This window comes from Aquarana catesbeiana, linkage group LG05 (assembly GCF_042186555.1).
Source record: "Aquarana catesbeiana isolate 2022-GZ linkage group LG05, ASM4218655v1, whole genome shotgun sequence".
Lineage (NCBI taxonomy): Eukaryota > Metazoa > Chordata > Amphibia > Anura > Ranidae > Aquarana > Aquarana catesbeiana.
In genome coordinates, this window is record NC_133328.1 from 454,806,816 (window position 1) to 454,831,711 (window position 24,896).

Genomic DNA, 24,896 nt, shown 5'->3' on the forward strand with positions numbered 1-24,896 from the left:
TTCAGGATGCAAAGAAAAACCCACAAATAACTTCAGGTGAAAGACAGGACTCTCTGAAAACATGTTGTGGCTGTTTCAAGATGCACAATAAGGAGGCACTTGAAAAAAGATGGGCTGCATAGTCGAGTCGCCAGAAGAAAGTCATTACTACGCAAATGCCACAAAGTCCCGCTTACAATACGCCAAACAGCACAAAGACCAGCCTCCAACCTTCTGGCACAAAGTCATTTGGAGTGATGAGACTAATGCCCCATACACACGGTCGGATTTTCCGACGGAAAATGTGTGATAGGACCTTGTTGTCGGAAATTCCGACCCTGTGTAGGCTCCATCACACATTTTCCATCGGATTTTCCGACACACAAAGTTTGAGAGCAGGATATAAAATTTTCCAACAACAAAATCCGTTGTCGGAAATTCCGATCGTGTGTACACAAATCCGACGGACAAAGTGCCACGCATGCTCAGAATAAATAAAGAGATGAAAGCTATTGGCCACTGCCCAGTTTATAGTCCCGACGTACGTGTTTTACGTCACCGCGTTTAGAACGATCGGATTTTCCGACAACTTTGTGTGACCGTGTGTATGCAAGACAAGTTTGAGCCAACATCCGTCGGAAAAAATCCTAGGATTTTGTTGTCGGAATGTCTGAACAAAGTCCGACCGTGTGTACGGGGCATAAGATTGAGATTTTTGGCCACAACCATAAACGCTACATTTGGAGAGGAGTCAACAAGGCCTATGATGAAAGGTACGGAGGTGGATCGCTGATGTTTTGGGGATGTGAGCTACAAAGGCACAGGAAATTTGGTCAAAATTGTTGGCAAGATGAATGCAGTTTGTTATCAAAAAATACTGTAGGAATTTTTGCATTCATCAGCCAGGAAGCTGCGCATGGGACGTACTTGGACATTTCAACATGACAATGATCCAAGGCCAAGTCGACCTGTCATTGGCTACAGCCTAATAAAGTGAAGGTTCTGGAGTGGCCATCTCAGTCTCCTGACCTCAATATCATTGAGCCACTCTAGGGAGACCTCAAACGTGCAGTTCATGCAAGACAGCCCAAGAATTTACAGGAACTGGAGGCTTTTTGCCAAGAGGAATGGAAAGCTTTACCATTTGAGAGGATAAAGAGCCTCATCCACAAATACCACAAAAGACTTCAAGCTGTCATTGGGGGGCAATACACAGTATCACAGTATTAAGAACTGGAATATGTAAACTTTTGATCAGGGTCATTTGGGTAGTTTCTGTTGCCATTATGATTAAAAAGAGTAGACACAGTTCATTGATAAAAAATGGCTTCAGCCAAACACTAACCACGAGTGAAAGAAAACTTTTGTGTCACATTCTCTGAAAAATATATATATATATACCGTATATACTCGAGTATAAGTCGAGGCCCTTATCTACCACAAAAAAATGGGAAAAACTTATTGACACGAGTATAAGACGAGGGTGAGAAATGCAGCAGCTACTGTAAGTGGAAAAAGAGGGTCAACAATGCCCATCTGCAGCTGTATACCTCCCTGTGTCCTGTGCATATGTGCATGTGTCCTGTGTATATGTGCATATGTGCATGTGTCCTGTGTATATGTGCATGTGTCCTGTGTATATGTGCATGTACCTGTGTCCTGTGTATATGTGCATGTGTCATGTACCTGCGTCGTGTGTATATGTGCATGTGTCATGTACTTGTGTATATGTACCTGTGTATGTGTCATGTGTATATGTACCTGTGTGCATGTGTCTGTGTGCATCCTACCTGTGTCCTGTGCATCCTCCGTGCGCCGCTCTGCACCGATCAGCATGTGCGGCGGCCATTCACTCTTCAAAAGCCGCGCCTCCTCCTCGTCCATGATAGGCAGAAAACTCAATTTCCCAGCGGTCAGCCTATCACGGACATTCTCTCATCCTCATACCACGGACGAGGATGAGAGAATGTCCGTGATAGGCTGTACTCTGACTGCCTATCACAGACGAGGAGGCGTGGCTTTTGAACAGGGAGAGGCTGCCGAGTGCTATGTAGCACACGCTGGCCGCCGTCTGCCTGCATGACATGCTGATCATGTAGGCAGACGGCGGTGACTCGAGTATAAGTCGAGGGGGGCACTTTCAGCCCCAAAAAAGGGGCTCAAAATTTCGACTTATACTCGAGTATATACTATATATATATATTTTTTTTTATATGGAAAGTGCCATATTTGTCCATAAGGTATACAAGTGCTGCTTCCTGCTTTACAGTACAGTTATGCTTTACTGCTCCATATATTGTCAGTTGACTGCTTTATTTTCAACCCTGAACCCCCCCCATGTCACTGATCTCTCAACAGAACTCACAAGAAGCTACATGATTGATTTCCATTTATTTGCTAAGAGAATCTTTGGACTCGTTCATATGGGCACAGAGAGTTGAATACTGTGAAAATCGAGTGCAGTTTTGTGCCCTGGAGTGACAGATGTTTGCGTACGTCAGTTGTACAAATCAATAATATGCTGTGGCTGTATGCTGGTAACCGCACATCAGAACATTTACTGGTTTACAGGGATGGATGGGCAGCTCTGGACACATCCAGTAGCACATATCCATCCCTGTACATAAGTAAACACTCAGGAGTGCATTTACCAGCATAAAGCCACAGTCATGCATTTGTAGAGGAGGCTGTACAAAAACACCTGTCACTTCTGGGGGCAGAGATATGCTTGTTTTTCTTGGCATATGGCTCTGAGGCTATTGGGCCCTTTTTGCACTAAATCTCCTAATCTCTATAATACTAAAGCAGAAATATGGATGAGCTAAATGTTTAAAACTTGGAGTCTGATCATATTTTATTGTAATTAGTAGAAGGTTAGATTAACACAAATATGCTCTCAGATAAACTGCATTATACTTTCCCTTTACATTTAACTCAGATTTCAGTGGGATAGTCTGATACACTGGTGGAGAGGCTGATATGAACAAGTAGAACAAGTTGTTGCAGCCTATTGAGATCACAGGAAAGGCAAGAGCTACCAAATGAAAATCCATTCCACTTTGTCTCACAAATGTGTGCAGCTTTCTTAAAGAGGAAGTGAACTCGGCTTGCTTTATTTTTATATATTTTTTTTCAATATTTTCATAGGACAAAGTCTTTTCATGCCTTGCACATTGTAACATTATTAAAAAATGCTTCGTAAGTACCTTTTTGTAGTCTTTTAAATGTAATCCTCTTCCTGGAATCGGCTGCGCCATCTTTGGTGTTGATTTTTGTCTCCCCTATGACATAATTTCTGTCCTTCCTCGTTTCCCTTGCCGAAATTACGCGCATGTGGGGTCGCGTCTCGCACTTGCAAGGGGTGAACCAGGAAGCTAGGAAGGAACAGTATCGCAAGCCTTTTTTGCTGTGCTGTTTTTATTGGAAATGACAGACCTGGCATGCTGTTGTTACGGAAACGGCACACACAGCGTGCCGTGAATCTGACGACGAAATGCGCAGCGCCGGTGACAAAATAAAAGATTACAAAACAGATTATAAGAAGACTATACAAGTAAGTAAAGTTTCACAGGCAGGGATGAAGAGCGCTAGTTAGGTAGATTACAAGGAGCTAAAGTTGTAATGGAGAGTTTACAACCACTTTAACAGGTAGTGGTTTTTTTTTTTTTTGTTCAGTAAGTTTTTATTGAAAGACATATTGCATATCACAATGAAGATTCAACCAACAATATAACAATATACTTTTGCAACATGTACCAGTGTAATATTTCTTATCACCTAACAATTGCCATACGTATAGACAACATGTATCCATTTAGTTAAGAATATAAATATATAAACAAAAGCCTCACATTATTCCCATGCGGGTCATTCTACAAGGCAACAAGATTGGTATCCCTATACAGTGGCTTGCGAAAGTATTCGGCCCCCTTGAACTTTTCAACCTTTTGCCACATTTCAGGCTTCAAACATAAAGATATAAAATTTTAATTTTTTGTGAAGAATCACCAACAAGTGGGACACAATTGTGAAGTGGAACGAAATCTATTGGATATTTTAAACTTTTTTAGCAATTAAAAAACTGAAAAGTGGTGCGTGCAAAATTATTCGGCCCCTTTACTTTCAGTGCAGCAAACTCACTCCAGAAGTTCAGCGAGGATCTCTGAATGATCCAATGTTGTCCTAAATGACTGATGGTGATAAATAGAATCCACCTGTGTGTAATCAAGTCTCTGTATAAATGCACCTGCTCTGTGATAGTCTCAGGGTTCTGTTGAAAGCGCAGAGAGCATCATGAAGACCAAGGAACACACCAGGCAGGTCCGTAATACTGTTGTGGAGAAGTTTAAAGCCGGATTTGGATACAAAAAGATTTCCCAAGCTTTAAACATCCCAAGGAGCACTGTGCAAGCGATCATTTTGAAATGGAAGGAGTATCAGACCACTGCAAATCTACTAAGACCCGGCTGTCCCTCTAAACTTTCAGCTCAGACAAGGAGAAGACTGATCAGAGATGGAGCCAAGAGGCCCATGATCACTCTGGATGAACTGCAGAGAACTACAGCTGAGGTGGGAGAGTCTGTCCATAGGACAACAATCAGTCGTACACTGCACAAATCTGGCCTTTATGAAAGAGTGGCAAGAAGAAAGCCATTTCTCAAAGATATCCATAAAAAGTCTCGTCTAAAGTTTGCCACAAGCCACCTGGGAGACACACCAAACATGTGGAAGAAGGTGCTCTGGTCCGATGAAACCAAAATCGAACTTTTTGGCCACAATGCAAAACGATATGTTTGGCGTAAAAGCAACACAGCTCATCACACTCAACACACCATCCCCACTGTCAAACATGGTGGTGGCAGCATCATGGTTTGGGCCTGCTTTTCTTCAGCAGGGATGGGGAAGATGGTTAAAATTGATGAAAACCTGTTGGAGTCTGCAAAAGACCTGAAACTGGGACGGAGATTTATCTTCCAACAAGACAATGATCCCAAACATACAGCAAAATCTACAAAGGAATGGTTCACAAATAAACGTATCCAGGTGTTAGAATGGCCAAGTCAAAGTCCAGACCTGAATCCAATCGAGAATCTGTGGAAAGAGCTGAAAACTGCTGTTCACAAACGCTCTCCATCCAACCTCACTGAGCTTGAGCTGTTTTGCAAGGAAGAATGGGCAAGAATTTCAGTCTCTCGATGTGCAAAACTGATAGAGACATACCCCAAGCGACTTGCAGCTGTAATCGCAGCAAAAGGTGGCTCTACAAAGTATTAACGCAAGGGGGCCGAATAATTTTGCACGCCCCACTTTTCATTTTTTTATTAGTTAAAAAAGTTTCAAAAATCCAAAAGATTTCGTTCCACTTCACAATTGTGTCCCACTTGTTGGTGATTCTTCACAAAAAATTAAAATTTTATATCTTTATGTTTGAAGCCTGAAATGTGGCAAAAGGTTGAAAAGTTCAAGGGGGCCGAATACTTTCGCAAGCCACTGTATATTACGGGTGTTACCTCTGGAGGCTGTATTTCTTATGGACCTGAAAACACTTGTGGAGAAACCACTAACAATATGCCATTAAATGAAGAGAGTAACAGAAAATAAAGAAAATAGCAAGTTGTAGAAGAGAAAGAAGAAAAGGGGAAAGAGTGAAGTGACTATCCAGCCGTGACAGTGCATTGTTTCAGACATGTACATTCATTGCTTACAATCTTTACTTTTGGGCCATGATTTCTGCATATAATGATGAAAACTTAAAGATGAGCCAACAGGACTATATTTTGGATGCTAATTCAACTTTGTTCTTAAGCTTAAGTGTGCTATTTTCCATCTGGTAGATACGGCCCACCTCCGTCAGCCACTGGCATAAGGAAGGAATTTTCTGCTCTTTCCAAAATTTCGGGATAAGCGCCTTAGCAGCGTTTAACAGATGAGGAGTGATCGATTTCTTATGATCCTGTTGGCTCATCTGTACAATGAAACAATATCTTTCAAGGGTCATTTTGAATCCTACTACCTTGAATTTTTTCAATCCAGTATATTATAGTAGCCCAGTATGGTCTAATAAAAGGGCAGGCCCACCAAATATGGGCATGAGATCTCGGGTATCCACAACCCCTCCAACAAAGTTCTGAGATGGCTGGAAAGAACTTATGGAGTGTGGTCGGAGTGTAGTGTCACCTTGTTAACATTTTATAATTCACTTCCGCTGTTTTAGAAGATATAGAGGAAATGTGTGAAAGATGAAGTATCATAGTACATTGGATGTCTGATAACTGGCCTTGTAGTTCCTGTTCCTATTTGGCTAAGAACGAGTGCTGAGGCATAGGAGACACAGTCAGCAGGGCCCGATAGATATTGGATATGGGCTTATCAGGAGGTTGGTTCCCAGCAAACAACCCCTCCACAGGGTTCAAATCATTTTCCGACCTTAGGGGTCGAGGGAGGTAGTTGACAAATTTCGAGAGCTGATGGGACTTCCACTGACTCATAAATGGAATTGACGCACCCGGAATAATGGCCGAGATGGGTAGAATACCGGAGTCATTTACAACTTGATGTAACAAAATAGGTGTCTCAGAAATCCAATTGCTGAAACTAGCGTCCATGTTTCCCAGTGGGAAGTAGTCATGGCCTGTTAGTTGCATAAGTGGTGAGTTATACGGCCAACCCTGCATTGTATAGAAAGTGAAGATTTAGTGAGTGGAGAGGTTGTCGTGTTTTTTTTTATAATAGAGCATATGTACCAAACAGAATCACGTTTCCTTTATTTTTTCCTTTTTGGGATTGAAATTTTTTTTTTCATTGCAACATAGATTGGGAGTTTGGAAGAAACAAGAAAACCATGCCATCATAAGCACTTGTTTATACTATTGTGCTGCAGTGATGCATATTTTTCTGTATGTTACCTCTGTACAATAGTTTTAAATAGAACATTATGCTGTGTGTGTGGTCTTATTTTTTTCCAAAATGCACAAAATTAGAATACAGTGCAGCGTAATGTGTAAGAGACTGTGGTGCAAAAAAGAGATAAAAAGGAGAGTGGGGATTACTCCTGCATTGGGGTTCCATTTAAAATGAATGGGCTGGAGTAACTCATGATAAACCCCACCTGTGAATGAGCCCTAAAAACCCATGGTGACAAAGCCAGCGCATTTCAGGGGCTTGTACAGTACCCTCTTTATCAGACCTTACCTGATTGGTGCAAAAATGAAGCAGCTTCTTTTTTTTTCCCCTCAAATCAGGCTTCAGCAGATGGTTATGGACAATGGGCTTTGCAAGCACAACAGTCCAATCAGCTTTGCAAGCTCCAAGAAAGTGAGCACAGTACTGTGCAGTACACTAAACCCTCCCCTGATAAAGTCTGAATGTTCTGAATGACTTTAGCAGAAGCATAGGTGACATTTTTTTTTTTTTTTTGAGGCTGTGGGAGAGCCATCTGGAGCAATTATATGGGATAATCCATTTCAACCATCAATTGTCCCAACTGTGTACAACTGACATTTCTTTTAAAACTCTGAGCTGTGTTCATTTGGCAATTTAATAGAAGGATTAAAAAAGTAGATTTCTCTAAATTTTAAATTTGCTGTCCTTCATCGTTCAAGCCGAACTAAACCCATTAATTTAATGTTTTTTTTGTTTTTTTAAAAAGGCTACATTCTTGACATGCTGGGAATGCTGTCACATTTGCTTGTGTTCTCAACCAAACTGTCTAACCATTAAGTGGTTGGTATCAAGAACACTTCTATTCTGAAAGTATTCTTAAAGTATTCTTAAATTACAGCATTTTCACACCTGCCTAAAACTTCTGCACAGTAGTGAATTATTTGGTACTTTTGGCTTAGTTCTGTGACAAGGTCAGATTTGGCATGGCATATATTTATTAGTAACCCTAATGGCATCTGATAAAAGTTAAAATAAAAAAAATGGAGGATTGGTGGTGCTGTGTCCTTTTCTGCCTGTACCCTGTGTAAGACCCTGCCAGGCTGCATATGTCAAGCCTGTCAAGTGTCAGCAGAAAATGTGACATTCAATAAATATTGATCGCAGGTGAATCTTTCTGGCACTACATGTGAATGTTTGGTGAATGTCACTGGTTTACAAATATGCCCTGACATAAAATTATATAACCCCCCCCCCCCATGTTAAAGTATATCTAAAGCCAAGCTATAACTTTCTTTTCCATTGTGGGTAGTGTAGGGGAGGTTCCCTTTTAGGTAGTTGTCATTGGAAGATTTCCTTTTTTTTTTCCTGGTGCAAGCTTAACAATTTTGGATCTACCCTCACTTTAAGACCCCTTTCACACTGGGGCGGTTTACAGGCGCTTTAGCGCTGGAAATAGATGGAGAGTATGGTGCTGCGCTAATCCAGTAGTAGATAGATACTATTGTCCAAGGAAGTAGTGTATATCACAACTCCTAATGGGTAAATGCGTATACGGATTTAGTATCACAATGTAGGCTATGGAGCAAAAAAAATCAAGTGCCAAGTGCATAGATAATACAATAAAAAATATACTTGCTAATAGTGTAAATAGTGTTCAAACAGGTGACACGGTGCCAAACACTTCAGTGCAAACACATATAGTGCCCAAATAGGGGTATACACAAAAATACTCAAAACCATAAAAGCATAGATACAATATTAAGTCGTGGTATGTTCATAGATAAATATAAATGCAGCTGGTGAAAAAATGTAATACGATACAGTGCAAAAATACTGCAATTGTGTGTATCATGTACATATAGGGGTACACTGTAATCTCAGCGTGTCTAATGTGAAAATACACACAGTGACAGATATTCTACATAGATGCCAAATACATTGTATACATATAGGAAGGTACACAATATAGTGCCTAGTGAAATAAATAAAATAAAGTAAGTGACAGAGGTATTAGTCCATAGTGTGTTAATAAAACATCCAGTGACTTCACACTAAACAAGATGATTCTTCAAAGGGCATATAGTGAGTGTATGCCATAAGGTGTATCAACCGGGGAAACTCCTCTTCGTGACAAGAATCCTGCACTAGTAAGTAATGGTCCCTTACCACATCTTACTGGGGTAACAGCGTAAACAGCAAAGCTGATACTGGCTCCTTTTCATAAACCTGGACTCGGCTCTGTTCTCCAGACTCTAGGTCCCTCCAGAGGTGTAGTGGCCATAAATAGAAATAAGGGGATGCCACATAGTGTAGTATATAAATTGCAAACAGCCTAAGTTTATTAAGGCAAAGGTACTCACATACAAATTAAAAGTGCAGCGCTGGACTGAGTGATGTAAGCAGATAATGATAAACTCTATATGTCAATATAGCAAAATCACAGTGAAAAAATAAATAACAGTCATTAATAACAAAACAACCATTAATAACAAAACAACGGTGCATTGAGTGCTCATAAATAGTGAATTATATATTAAAAACAAGTAAACCAAAATTTGTGTCATAAAAGTCCAAAAATTTTGATAGGTAGATGTTCTTATACAGGGTCAGGGATCAATCTTCACCATTCAGTGTTGCCCACCACCTGATAGTAAAAATGGAGGCTTACCAGAAAGCCTGTGACCGCCCTTACTCAGGGCGGTCACAGGGAATACAGACAGGACATGATGTCAGCTACAGACAGGAAGTTTCATGTGGGAGTAGAGAGAAGATATTGCTGGAAGAGGCAGCAGAGGAGGGAGCCACTATAACTGCCCTATGTGAAGAGATCCCAGGAAAGGATCGTGTGAGGCACCTCCAGCTATTGCCGGCTGGCCGTGTATGAAGGCGGTTGGTGTGTCTGTCCAGCAGTATCCTCTGGAGTATCCCTACAGCAGCCCATTTCTATCTACTAAGCCTGTTTGGACCTCCCTGCATAAGGGCGGTCACAGGCTTTCTGGTAAGCCTCCATTTTTACTATCAGGTGGTGGGCAACACTGAATGGTGAAGATTGATCCCTGACCCTGTATAAGAACATCTACCTATCAAAATTTTTGGACTTTTATGACACAAATTTTGGTTTATTTGTTTTTAATATATAATTCACTATTTATGAGCACTCAATGCACCGTTGTTTTGTTATTAATGACTGTTATTTATTTTTTCACTGTGATTTTGCTATATTGACATATTTATAGAGTTTATCATTACCCGCTTACATCACTCAGTCCAGCGCTGCACTTTTAATTTGTATATGTTTATGGTGCCCTTATATTGGGGTTATAGTGTATAGCTGCAGGACCATTTTTTCATTCACATTTTGTATTCACATTTTTTGCACCTAGCGCAATTCTTTTCCTTCTTCTTTAAAGGTACTCACATGAAAACACAGCAATATAACATATCACCAATGAGCGGCGAGCTCGTACGCGTCCGTCAATGGGATGTGCCTCTCCTCCCATTGACTGACGCAACAAAACAGTAGTTTTTTAACCCCTTTTTTTGGGGTTAAAACAGCCCCGCTAGTGGCCGAAAAGCGGGCGTTGTCAGTGTGAAAGTGGTCTTAGTCTTTGTGACATTGATTACATAGTTAGTTACTCAAGTTGAAAAAAAAAGACCATCAAGGTTAACTAATAGAAAAAACTAAAAGAAAACCTCCATATGCACAATCCTATTCCCACAGTTGATCCGGAGGAAGGCAAGAATATAAACCAGGACACGCAGCAATAAAACATATCATAATAATAAAAATCAGTGGTACAATCCTCTTTCCACTTTATTATAATTGTAAAAAACAATATCCTTTTAAGTTATACTTTAGTTTGGGGATTTCCTTTGTCGTCAGTGCACAAAATAGGTTTGTTAGTGTGGTTCACAGTCTTTAAGATAGTAATAGTACAACCCCAATTCCAAAAAAGGCACACTGTGTAAAATCTACATAAAAACAAAATGTAATGATTTGTAAATCTCATAAACCCATATTTTATTCATAATAGAAAACATGTCAAATGTTTAAAATGTTACTAAAGGCTTTTTTAAAAATTAAAATAATAAATGTTATACTCACCTGCTCTGTGCAGTGGTATTGCACAGAGCGGTCCCGATCCTTCTCTTCTAGGGTCTCCCACTGGCGATCTTGGCTCCTCTACTTCTCTGTGTGTCTTCGTAGAAAACCGCTTGCTATGGGGGCACATGTGTGGCTTGGCCAAGCCCCCCATTTCCTCCTCACAGCGGTTGCCTGACAATGGCTTCTGCTGTTGCCTTAGTCCCTGTGTGAAGAGAAAGAGAAGAAGATCCAGCTGTGGATTGATTGGGGACTCAGGTAAGCATTTAGGGAGGTTGGAGTGGACAGCAAACTGTAAAACATTTTTAACCTCAATGCAGTGAATGTATTGAGGTAAAAAAAACCATTTCTTTTATGTTCATTTACAGACACAGCTGCTTTTTCTTCATCCATGATCAGACAGGGTTTTAAAACCCCACCTACAGGAGTAGAACAATAGGCAGAAAAAAGACTTTGCTCCCCCTATGGGCAGTCCTCACTGAGTTGTGTTGTTCTGCTGGGACTTGTAGTCTCACAACTTTTTTTTTTTTCCATGGAATTTTGGATTTTGTCTGCGGAGATCTTCTATCGACAGTCTGGCTGGATAATCTAGATCCAGTGGTCACCTCAGCCTGACCAGCAAGGTGCACAGACCGCTTGCTCTGTGCTTGGTTGGCAGGGACGATACCCCATGAGTGGCTAGCAAGTTAAACATCTTGTGGGGACACACATGACCGAGCGCCTATAGTGTGTGTTATTGTGCTACCCCTGCCTGGCCGACAGCCCCCCACTTTGGTGGAGAGGAGGATCTATCACAGGAGCCTTACCAGCTTGCTCCGCTTGATTGCTAAGTAGAAATGCCCCCTCCCCTCGATCTCTGGATGCGGTTTGGCGTGCAGGTAGTCGGTCCTGTGGGGTCCCCTCCTCCCCTTATGTTGGTCGATTTCCCCCCTTCCCTCCCTCCGAGACGTGGGGTTTGCCTGCGGCGCTGTGGATCACATGTTCTACCTGGGCCCTTTGATGGATGAACTTCTCCTGGCAGTCCGGTAGAGGCTGTAGTTGTGGCGAGGTCTATCCTGTGGCAACCCATCATAGCTGTCATCAGGGCTCCCTGTGGGGGACGTGAGGTGTGGGCTTGCCCCCTGGGAGCATTTCAGCCTCCAGCCCTGAGCTAATGCTTGTTGGCTGCAGCCTGGTCCTAGGTCTCCTGCTGGACCCGCCGGCAGGTGGGAGTGCACCACACAGTCGAGCCAGCCAGAAATGTAGGCCGCAGCTTTGCAGGCCTACTGAGTGGGCTCCAGAGCTGCCATTTTGGCTATGGGCAGCTGCCTTCTGTTTCAGGATGGGCAACACATGCGCTGGACCCTATTGGCTGCAGCCGTTGGTCATTTTTGTGTGGTCTTGGACCAGGCAGCCTGGTGCTCATGCCAGATGGGCGGAGCTAGAGGGGTTGTTACTGGGTGAGCTGTGCCTCGCACCATCTTGTCTGGGGCATTAGCCCTATTAGCCCCTACCCTGCTTGTTTTTCGCTCCAATACAGAAGAGGGCTGGAGCCTGCCGGGGGTCCCTGGTCAGGGAATTTCCGCCTGGGTGGTGATTGTGCCCCTTTCCAGTCCGTTGTTACCAGGGATGTGTGTTCCCCTTGTATAGTAAATAATACCGCACTAAATGAATACAAGATGGCGCCGACCGGTAAATACCAGGCTGCACATGCAGCCTCCCCATCCACTCTCCACAGCTACCATCTCTCCCTCCCCCCACCTCACCCGCCAGCTCCGTACCCCCTGCAACGATGGGGTATGTAATGGGGGACGCAGACTTAATGGCCCATATCCTCGCCCCCCCACTAAAGCTGACCCTGAACTGTTTGCCAACAGGGTTGAGAAGGCCTTTAGGCAGGACATTGAGGCACTGCAGGCCGATAAAGCACACATTGGAGGGAGAAGGGAGGATCTGGAGGCACAATGGGAAGTAGTCACACCTGCCCTGCAAGCCCTCCATGAACGCTGTAAGACACAGGACCGCCGATTTAACTCCTTAATTGATCAGATGGATGACTTTGAGGACAGAAGTCGCAGAGTTAACATCCGCATCAGAGGCATGCCTGAAGCTACTGGCCCAAGGGACATAGTGCCTTCCCTGCAAGGTCTTTTAAAACAGGTTCTTGGCCGTAACGCACCTGACCATATAGCGATAGACTGTGCTCATAGGGACTTCCGTCCACCTTCGGACGATCCGGACAAGCCATGGGATATCTTCTGCAAACTACACAAGTATTTCCTGAAGGAAAGCATAATGTTTCACGTCAGAGATGTCCACCACGTGGACTTTGATGGAGGAAAGCTGTCTTTTCCCGGATCTCTCTAGACGCACCGTGATGCAACGCCGGGCCCTTAAGCTACTACTTGAGGCCCTGCAGGATGCAAAGCTGACTTACAGATGGGGCTTCCCATTTCACCTGTTGGTGACCAAAGATGGCCGACAGGTTATTTTGCGCACCAAAGATGAACTGTTGCAGTTCTTGCAACACCTGGGCTTACCCACCATTGATGTCCCGGACTGGAGGTCCGCTCCGGAGATCCCCGCATGCCCACAGCCCTGGCGCAGCTCATGTCACAGGGGCCGGAACAGGCGCAGGTCTGGAGAAGACCCTCACCGGGCCACGTCGCAGTCTCCCCAACATCCTCCCTTCCAAAGGAGACCCTGAAAGACTCAAAGGTTAAACTGAATGTTTAACCTTTGTTTCTGTTTACAGGGTCCCCCTCCACCCTCCCCAGGGTGTTGTATCAAAAACATTTTATACTGCTGCTGTGGTAACAACACACCGGGCTGGCACATCTTTAATGTTGCTATGCTCTTCATGATATACGGGGGTGGTTCTTTTTTGCGGGCTCGCACCTAGTGCTGTGCCACTTCCCCCACATAGGTCAACTCATAGGAGTTATGTTCCGCGTTTGGGACCCCACGTTACTCGCTGACCTCCACCCTCCTTGTGGATGCCCGGGTGGAGGTGCCCGACTAGTAGTGGTTGGATATCTAGGGAGGCCTTTAAGGCGACTTCCCTGCTGATTGTGTTGTATGTTTTGATGGTTTTCTGTTCTTCAGGTTCTTATGTTTGTTTTCTGTCTCCTCAGCACTCATTGACTCACAAATCAAACACCTGCAGGTCTCTTCTCCCTCCTGATCGGGGACTCCTCTATGACCTCATCACCTTATGGCTTCCCTGAAAATGGTATCGTATAACGTCCGAGGGGTGGGATCGCCTAATAAACGCAGTAAGTTGTGGCTCGAAACCAAACGCATGGGGGCACAGATTCTTCTATTGCAAGAGACGCACTTTCGCACTGACTCGGTCCCCCGCCTTCCCACCCACCTATACTCCCAATGGTTTCTCAGCAACTCCTCTCAGGCTAAATCAAGCCATAGTTGCCATAACCATACATAAGCAATGCCCCTTTGTCCTGGTAGACCAGTTGACGACTGACTCCAATGGCAGGTACGTTTTATCAAGGGCACCATCCTAGGCCATAAATTTACCTTTGCAACCGTGTACGCTCCAAATACTCACCAACTCACCATCCTAGATTCCCTCTTGGATTCCCTCTCCCATTTCAGGGAGGACCAATTGATTTTGGGGGGAGATTTCAACATCAGCCCAGACCCTAAGATGGACACATCTACAGGGCGTTCCACCCACTCATTTGCTTTCCTCAAAAATTTCAGAAAAACCCTACAATGTCATCACCTTATTGACTGCTGGAGACTACTCCACCCCACCGACAGACTTCAGCTACTATTCGGCTACTCATGCCGTTTACACTAGAGGTCGACCGATATATCTGGCCATTTTTGATAAATCGGAATCGGCCGATTATTATCAAAATTAGGCCGATATTTAACATTACCTTGATGCTTGCCAGAGCCGCTGAGTGTGTGAAGCTGGCACGTAACAGAGAGGAGAGAGAGAGGGATCTTTCAGAATTGAGGTTGATGTCGGGGGTGGCTGGGACCCAGTGCCACTGCCAATCAGTGCCACCTGCTAATCAATGCCATGTGCCAGCGCCACCTGCCAGTGCCAACCAGTGCCACCTGCCAGTGCCAACCAGTGCCACCTGCCAGTGCCAACAAGTGCCATGTCAGTTCCAAACCAGTGCCACCTTCCAATGCCAACCAGTGCCACTGCCAATCAGTGCCACCTGCCACCCAGTGACACCTGCCAGTGCCAAGCAGTGTCATCTGTCAGTGCCACCTGCCACCCAGTGCCACCTGCCAGTGCCAACCAGTGCCTGCCAGTGCCACCACCAATTAGTGCCACCTACCAGTGCCAACCAGTGCCTGCCAGTACCACCTGCCTCCTCAAACCAGTGCCCTGCCAATCAGTGCCACCTGCCAGTGCCACACCAATCAGTGCCACCTGCCAGTGCCACGCCAATCAGTGCCACCTGCCAGTGCCAATAGTGCCACCTGCCAGTTTCAAACCAGTGCCACCTGCCAGTGCCACCTTCCAGTGCCAACCAGTGCCACCTTCCAGTGCCACCTTCCAGTGCCACTGCCAATCAGTGCCAACCAGTGCCACCTGCCAATCAGTGCCACGTGCCAGCGCCACCTGCCAGTGCCATGTCAGTTCCAAACCAGTGCCACTAATCAGTGCCACCTGCCAGTGCCAGCCAGTGCCACCTGCCTAAGCCAACCAGTGCCACCTGCCACAGCCAGTGCCATCTGTACTAAGGACATCAAGTGTGTGGTAGAGTGACAGGAGCAAGCAGGGAGAAGTGGAGTGGGTGAGGTCTTTTTTTTTTTTTTTTTAAATCGGCCTAAAATATCGGCCACAAAAATCAGCATCATATATCAGCCATCGGCCGCCCCAATTTCTAAATATCGGTATCGGCATCGGCCAGAGAAAAACCCATATCGGTCGACCTCTAGTTTACACCTGCATTGATCTGTTGATCATGGATCAATTCTCCCTGGAGACCCTATCCAGTGAGTCGATAGGCTCTATCACCCTATCAGACCACGCCCCGGTGTCCCTATCTATACATCCGCTGTCCTCTGACGCCAGGTCATGCACCTGGCGCCTGAATGAGAATATTTTGGATGATGTTATAGCATCTAAAAGTGTATCCGATTCGATCTCCTGATACTTTGCTGAAAATTCAACAGCAGACGTAGAGATGGTATTCATCTGGGAGGGTCACAAGGCGGTGATCAGGGGGGAGCTCATATCCCAGGGTGCGAGATTGAAGAAAGCACTTAGCAGAGTACCGCCTTACTAGACACCTGGATTCGTGCCTGCCTACGCCACGTCTCTCATAAATTTTACGAATACGGGAACAAATGTGGGCGATTGCTAGCCAGAGCCCTAAAGAGATTGCAGGCCTCAGGCCATGTACATAAACTTCAAGCCAGGAAACGCCCACCTGTAGTCCACTCATCTAAGATAGGAGCAGCCTTTAGAGAATACTACGCCCAGCTATACCAGCTCCTACCAGGCTACCCAATCTGACAGCAGACCAGAAACAAGGCCATATCTTGGACTACCTGACAGAGTCCCAAGCCCCCCAACTTACTGCCCAAACCAGAAAACGCCTGGAGGCTGCCATTACCCAGACAGAGCTAGAAACTGTGGTTAAAGAACTTCCGAAAAGGAAAAGCCCAGGCCCTGACGGATACACGAATGCCTATTATAGCACTTTCCTTCCAGTACTATCCGACCCTATGTGTACCTATTTTAACGCATTAGCTTTGGGCACCACTATGCCCAAAGAGGGCCTATTGGCCCATATTACGGTGCTACCCAAAAACGGGAAAGATCACACGGTCTCTAGCAGCTATAGACCAATATCGCTCCTAAACACAGACATCAAAATCTTGGCAAAGATTTTAGCGAACCGCCTTCAACCCATAATGCCATCTATCATACACCCAGACCAAATGGGGTTTATTACCGGCAGGGAAGTGAGAGACAATTCAAAGTGGGCCATTCAGTTGATCCACTGGGCGCAGACACTGACCAATCATCCACCCTGTCCCCTGCTCTCCACTGACGCGGAAAAGGCGTTTGATAGGGTGAACTGGACATACCTCCGAGCTGTACTGACTAAAATGAGACTGGGCCCTAAAATGCTCTCCTGGGTACTCTCGCTATATAGCCATCCCAAAGCCCGAGTCAAGGTGAACGGTGTGCTTTCGGACACCTTCCCTATTGAGAATGGAACCAGACAGAGGTGCCATTATCCCCTCTTATCTTCACCCTCACCCTGGAGCCACTGCTCAACAAGATTTGCCCCAATCCTAACATGAAGGGCTTTGGTGTTGGGCCACAGGAACACAAACTATCTGTGTCTTGTTTTATGTGGCTGACCCGTTGATCTCTCTCCCCAATATCATGGATGAATTGCAGACCTTCAGCTCTATCGCTAACTTCAAAATCAATTACACATAAGTCGGAGATCCTGTCCTTAAACATCTCCCCGAGTTTGCGTACACGGCTGCAATCCCCTTTCTCCTTCACCTTGTGCAGTAATCACCTGAAATACCTGGGGTTTATCTTCCCCCCTTTGTTCTCAGTTGTATAATAGTAATTACGCCCAGCTATTATCCACTATAAAATCAGATCTACATAGATGGGACAGGGAGACCTTTTCATGGATGGGCCGAGTCAGTGTGTTAAAGATGAACGTGCTACCTCGCATTCTGTTCTACCTACAAATGGTGCCTATTTCTTTACCCAGGTCTTTCTTTTTGAGCCTTAATAGTGTGTTCCTAAAATATATCTGTCAGGGACGAGGCCCTCGGTTGGCGCTTTGCACCTTACAGAGACCTAAGTGGCTGGGAGGCCTGGGCGTCCCAGATATACACAAATATTATAAGGCGATCGCTCTGCAGCGGATATTGGACTGGCACCATGGGGTATCCACTAAGGTATGGGTATCGTTAGAAAAATTTTTGGCAGGCCGCAACTTATCACATGCCACCTGGCTACCCCAGGCATATAGAGGCCTGTCTGGTCTGCATATGTTTCCCCAATGACGGCTCATGCTTTAAAGTTATGGGATACCCTAAACAACTCAGGACAGCTTGCTCCCCACTGGCGCCCCTAAGAGGCTTCCCCTGGTTTGCCCCGTGGGAACACCCGTCTTTCTTTCGCACCTGGACAGCAGATGGTGAGGTGAGATGTGGCAGGTTCTTCCAAGACCAGGGATTGATCCCTTTGGAGGAACCCAGAGCCCAATATGGTGGATTCCCGTTAGATGGATAGAGATATGGGCAGCTTCAGCACTTTGCGCGTGGTTTACACCAAGCCATACGCTCCCCCACTTCCTCCACCCCTTTTGAGAAGCTGTGCATGTCTGCAAATCCAATCCTGCACTCTATATCTGTCCTCTATAAGCTGTTATTGAGATGGGTACCCCTGGGGAAACCCATATATATTAGAGAGTGGGAAAGAGACTCTGACAGACCTAGCCGGGACAGAGGCTTTTGGAGGGGACTGAATGCCAGCCTCTTGCCAACCGATTATGGGCCCTGGCATTTGGGGGAATGGTGCTCTTTGTGAGCTGTATGCCTGGGGACCCTTGAGGTGGCATGACTTTAGATTCAGGTCCATGTCCCCCAAGACACACAGACTCTGGGGACCCTGGATATACCATTGTGATGGGAGTCACTAATAGGGGCACAAGGTAAATGAGAACCCCACTATGATCTGTGCTAGTCAGACTCAATGCTGTATATATGTGTGCTGTCTGATTGTGTTGTGTACTATTTGCTGTGCTAGTTTGGGGTGGGGCTGTATTCTATTGTCTGTTGTGTTTGTCTGCCTTGGATCACAGGATGTGTATTTCTATGGAGGGAGGGGAGATTCCTTCAGCAGCTCTCCTTGCTGACAAGACTTATGCTGACTTATGCTGACCAGGTGTGTCCATTGTCATTGGACAGTTTGGCCCCCCCCGGTTTTCCAAGGGTGGGGAGAAAGAGTCTCTGAGTTATTTTATCTGTTGTGTCCATGTGTGAAAATAAATGAGCTGATTCCTGTTTGACCCTCAAGACAGAGCCTTGTCTCGTATTTGGGGGGAGAGTTATTCGTATGGGTTTCTTGTTCGGCTGATCGGAGTGTTTGGTAGCTGCCTTTGTGTTTGGGAATGGAATGTCTTAAACGACTTTAACCCCTTTCATACTCGGGGTGTCGTTACAGAGACTTTACTGACATGCAGCTGGACCATTTGTACTGCCTTACTCATTCCAGCTCTGTTGATATGAAAATGCAGGAGAACAGGTTTAACCACCTCAATACAGGGCACTTTCACCCCCTTCCTGCCCAAGCCATTTTTCAGCTTTCAGCGCTGTCGCACTTTGAATGACAATTGCGCTGTCATGTTACACTGCACCCTAATGAAATTTTTATCATTTTTTTCCCCACAAATTAGAGCTTTCTTTTGGTGGTATTTGATCACCTCTGCGTTTTTTATTTATTGCGCTATAAACAAAAGAGGGACAAGTTTAAACAAAAAACAATATTTTTTACTTTTTGCTATAATAAATATCCAAATTTTTTTTGAAAAAACAATTTTTTCCCTCAGTTTAGGCCGATACGTATTCTACATATTTCTGGTAAAAAAAATCGCAATAAGCGTATATTGATTGGTTTGCGTCTCCAAATAGGGGATAGATTTATAGCATTTTTATAATTTTTTTTTTTTTTTACTAGTAATGGCGGCGATCTGCGATTTTTATTGTGACTGCGTTATTGCGGCGGACATATCGGACACTTTTGGCACATTTTTGAGACCATTCACATTTATACAGCGATCCGTGCTATAAAAATGCATTGATTACTGTGTAAATGTGACTGGCAGGGAAGGGGTTAACACTAGGGGGTGAACGAGGGGTTAATGTGTGTCCTAGGGAGGTGATTCTAACTGTGGGGGGAGGGGACTGACTGGGGGAGGTGACTGATCGGTGTCCCTATGTACAAGGGACACACATCGGTCTCCTCTCCTCTCTGACAGGACGCGGATCTGTGTGTTTACACACACAGATCCATGGTCCTGCTCAGTTGCTGGGCAATCGCGGGTGCCCGGCGGACATCGCGGCTGCCGGGCACGCGCATCGGGTCCCCAGTGACATGGCAGGCACACGCGCCCCCTGGTGGCTCGGGAAGATGGTCACGTCATGACGTCCGCCCAGAACAAGAGCTGCCTCATCCTGCAGTCATATGACAGTGGGTGAGCAGCTAGTGGTTAAGGTACTAACTAGATGGTACAGGGTCCCCACTAAACTCGCAAAAATATACCCGACCTCCTCAGCCACTTGCTGGCGGGAGTGTGAGGAAAGGGGTTCCTTTCTACACATATGGTGGGACTGCCCTAATTTGCAGCCTTATTGGCAAGACATCAGAACCCAAATAAACCATATACTAGATATGGACCTCCCTGACTCTCCAATGGGCTTTCTCCTGCATATCCCCACCATTCCTCTCAGCCTTTACCGAAAGTCGGTACTACCTCATCTTCTAAACGCGGCTAGGAGATTAATCCCCATTCACTGGAAAAGTAGCCAAACCCCAAGCCGATCTGATTGGATCCGTTTGATGAATTATATTATGGCTACAGAGGAATGGATGGCGAAGTGCAAAGACAGACATGACAAATGGTATGGAATATGGGCCACTTGGATTCACTATGTTGAGGGGGCTGGCACCGACAACCAAGAGACCCAACCCCGACAGGAGGAGAATAAATATCAGAATAACTTTTGATCTGAACTGACCAGCTGAGGTATTCGCTGCAGGAATACTCACACAACTGATATGAGTGCACTCTTTTTCTTTTCTTATTATTTCTGTTCTCTGGTTTTGATCCTAAGGATCCGCATTTCCTGAATATGTTTGCCACTTGGCTATACTCATCTTCCCGATTCGGTAGAATCTGTTCACGAATACCGCTTATGTCTGGTAGCAGGGCTAGAGACAAATTGATAGTGATATGACTCCTATGTTCTTATGACCACAAAGCTGACGCATCCGTCTCTCATACCCTCTATGATGGATGGCCAATCGGGCCTAATATTTTGTATTTTGTTCAGATACACAATTGGACAGATTTGTACTGCTGTTTCTACTTTTTCTTTGTTTTGATCAGTTTTTTGTCCTTTTCTTTTTGATTGTTATGTCAAAGTATAAATAAAGATTACATAAAAAAAAGGTACCTGCAAACTTATACATAAATATATTATAAACCTTCAATAAATGAATATATTGCCAATATTTTAAATAATGATTTAACTTCAAACAAATCTGATATAATATCCAGTACTCAAAAGCAATCCATATCCTAAAGTGCAAGTGCTAATCAAAATATCTACGTACTAATACATGAATGTAAACCATAAATTAATAAGTAAATACATCTGGTACAAATATCATCATAAATAATAATACAGTCGAAGATTCACCAGAATCACCCTGATGAAGATACGTGACAAGCCCTGTGTCGAATACATGTAGGGGAGGGGCTAGGAAGGAGGGGAAGCCAGCTGGCCCAGCCCTCCTTTGACGCCCCAGGAAAGCCATAGGTAAGTCCACGTGCGTCAGAGGGGGGTGGTGGGGCTATCCCAAAGCACCCTCCCCATGTTGAGGGCATGTGGCCTGGTACAGTTTAGGAGAGGGGGCGCTCTCTCGTCCCCCCTCTTTTGCTGCGGCCTGCCAGGTTGCATACTCGGATAAGGGTCTGGTATGGACCAAAATTTTAAAAAACAATTGCGTGGGGGTCCCCCCAAATTCCATACCAGGCTCTTCAGGTCTGTTATGGATTTTGAGGGGGACCCTCACGCCATTTAAAAAAAAAAATTGGTACGGGGTATCCCTTAATATCCATACCAGACCTGAAGGGCCTGGTATGGAATTTGGGGGGACCCCACGCAATTTTTTTTTTTTTTAATTTTGGTTTGGGGTTCCCCTTAATATTCATACCAGACCCAAAGGGACTGGTAATGGACTGGGAGGACCCCATGCCCTTTTGTTTCAATGACTTCTTTTATCTGTATTGCCGGGACCGACAATTCATTATAGCCGCAAGTAGTTTTAAATTACTTTTTTGCCCTTAGAAATGTCATTTTGTGCAGGGATTGTTCTAAATACGGAAACATGCGCACTTTACAGGCATACTATATACACCCCCAGGTATGAAATTTAAAGGAATATTTCACTTTTAATGTTTCACTTTAAGCGTTATTAAAATCACTGCTCCCAAAAAAACGGCTGTTTTTAAAACTTTTTTTTTGCATTGATACATGTCCCCTGGGGCAGGACCCAGGTCCCCAAACACTTTTTATGACAATACCATGCATATAAGCCTTTACAATTAGCACTTTTGATTTCTCCCATAGACTTTTAAAGGGTGTTCTGCGGCTTTCGAATTTGCGGCGAATACCCCAAATTGTTCCCTATTCGGCGAACACCCGATGTTCGAGTCAAACTTACGTTTGACTCGAACATCGGGCTCATCCCTAGTTGTGACCCCTCACCTTCAGTTTCCTCCTTTGCTCTATCTGGCACCCAAGTCACATCAGTGACCTCATCATCATTACCACTGGAGACAACTTGGCAATACGCTGCATCTGGGGGAACATGAATGCTAGTTTGTCTACCAGTGTTCTCCCCTCTTTCTAGGCTCATGTTCCTGTCATCCTCAACCTCAGAATCAACATCTGAATCCAGTAATGGCTGGGCATCATCAAGAAGCAAGCGGCTGACGCTGTGGTCAAATAATTCAGCTGACTCCTCAATGGCTGATGTTGGGGCTATGGCAGGAATAGATGTGGACACGGAAGCAGGTTTATCCACTCTGGCAACTGCAGGGGACTGCACACTTGTCTCTGCTTGCGTGACAGTGGATGAGGAAGGTTTAGTAAGCCAGTCCACCACCTCCTCTGCATGCTATGGCTGGATAGCACGGGAAAACTCACTAAACAGAGGAAATGATGCCCTGCCTGAGGACTGACCACCACGTCCACCTTTGCCTGTGGACACATGTGTTGCTGGCCCCCTTACAGGGCCAAGAAAAGTCTGCCTCTCCTTGTTGTCCTCCCAGACATTATTGGGAGGGAGCGGTGCTTATAAGCAAATGTAAAGAAGTGGAAATCTGTACGTAGATGCACTTTAATCAATGTAAAGTGGTGTTTGGTGCACTTTAATTTGAGTACTCACACTACACAGACACACTCCATGGATACACTATAATATACTGCAATATAATGCGCCAAACGTACAGTGACGCACAGAACTATATGGCTTTAAACTGGCAGTAACGCACACAGAACTATATGGCATTAAACTAGCAGTAACGCAATCAAATATACGGTGTTCAACCATCACTACACTGACGCTATCCGAACTATCCCTACACTAGCTATACACTAATGTCAAGATTACTGACACGATCTCACTACACTACACTGACACTATCTGAGCTGTCCCTACGCTACACTAATGTATGTATGAATGACACGGTTTTTTTACACTACAGTGAAACTATGAGCTGTCCCTACTCTAGCTGCACACTATGCAAAGCTGAATGACGGTCCTCCTCACTACACTCACACTACCCCTAGACTGACACTGACACTAATATTCTACACTGACAATTGAAGCAAAATAGCACATTAACTAATAGCACTGAACAGAGCCCTGTTCTATCTCTCTCCACGCCAAAATCACACTGGAAATGGCTGCCATTGAAAGAATACTTTTATACTTTGGGGCGGGAATGAGCCATGATTGGATAAAGTCATGATGACAGTGTCCAGTTATGACTCTGACAGTGCTCTGTGCCCTGATTGGCTGAAGCTAGAGCCGCAATGCATTGTGGTCGGTTCGGGGGGCCGGACCGACCGTTTGTTTGGCTCTTCGCCGAACGTCCGAGCACCAAAAGTTCGCCCCTCCCTACTCCTGGTGCCCAACAGCCGGCTCGAGCTGCGAAGTCTCCCTTACTTGTATGCAGGATGGGGGTTGTCCGAGGCATTCATTTGTACTCCTTAGGCGATTCATGAGGACCCCTTGAGGAGGCCCCTCTGAGGAAGTGGACTATTCCTCTGGTGGTGGATCCACCTATCTCCTGGCTCCATAAGGCCTTGGTGATCCCAGTGGAGGAATCTACCTCCTTTAAGGACCCTGCGGATCAGTGCTCTGGCCTGTGTGGTCACAGCCCTGGTGTCTCAGACGCTGTCCGAATGAGTAAAAGGTTTTGCTACGAGCCTTGATTTCCAGCCAGATGCTTCAAGCATATGTAAAATTTGTGGAAACGTAGTTCCAGGAGCTGAAGTTCGTTTGTGACATGTCCCTTGATGTGGCCCCACTTCTCCCCACACTTTCCATTTCGGCAGTTCTAGGTGGGTCCTTTGGCTCAACTGTTGGTCGGCTGACCAGACTTCCGAAACAGCCTTCCGGGGAGACCGGCTGTTTGAGGCTATGCTGGATGGTATTATCAAGAATTTTACAGATGGTGAGAGTTTCTTTCTCCCTCAGATCAAGAAGGGAAAGGAACCACACTAGAAGGTTGGACCATGCTTCTCGGGTAACAAGCAGATTTTTTGTTCCCCTGGGACCTCAACCTTTCAGGCCACCCACAGGTGATGCCAAATGCCCCTGGCCCTGGAAGCCCTCTAAGCCCACAGATAGGTCCTCCTCTGCGTGAATATTTTGGGGGGGGGTCCCCTTTGCTGGTTTACGAGCACTTGGAATTCCCTAATTTCCAATAAGTTGGTCCGCAAAATCATTCTCTCAGCCTATAAATTAGAATTTCATCCTTTCTGCCAGATAGGTGCTTTCCCTCCAATCTGCAGATAGTGTGCAGGCCTTGTACAGGGATGTGCAGGATGTGTTCCTTTAAATCATTGTCCCGGTGCCTGACTCATGGTGGTTCGGGGATTTTATCCTCTCTCTTCGCAGTTGCTAAGA

General features: G+C 45.1%; 1 protein-coding gene across 8 annotated transcripts in view; it reads left to right on the top strand.

Annotated features, from left to right (window-relative positions):
• The window catches only part of MPPE1 (metallophosphoesterase 1), a 137,096-nt gene that overhangs the window by 101,502 nt on the left and 10,698 nt on the right, over positions 1-24,896 (top strand). The window contains exon 10 of one of the 8 annotated variants that reach the window (XR_012244503.1): positions 14,077-14,202. The exons of 3 other annotated variants lie outside the window; for them this stretch is intronic. Coding sequence is in view for 3 of the 5 variants with exons in the window: in XM_073631322.1 (XP_073487423.1) it covers positions 10,980-11,141 (162 nt within the window). In the remaining 2 variants the exon portion in view is untranslated. Of the gene's footprint in view, positions 1-2,917; positions 2,948-10,979; positions 11,222-14,076; positions 14,218-24,896 lie in introns of those variants that run through there. 4 more of the 8 variants (XR_012244504.1, XM_073631324.1, XM_073631322.1 and 1 more) reach the window with 4 other exon arrangements.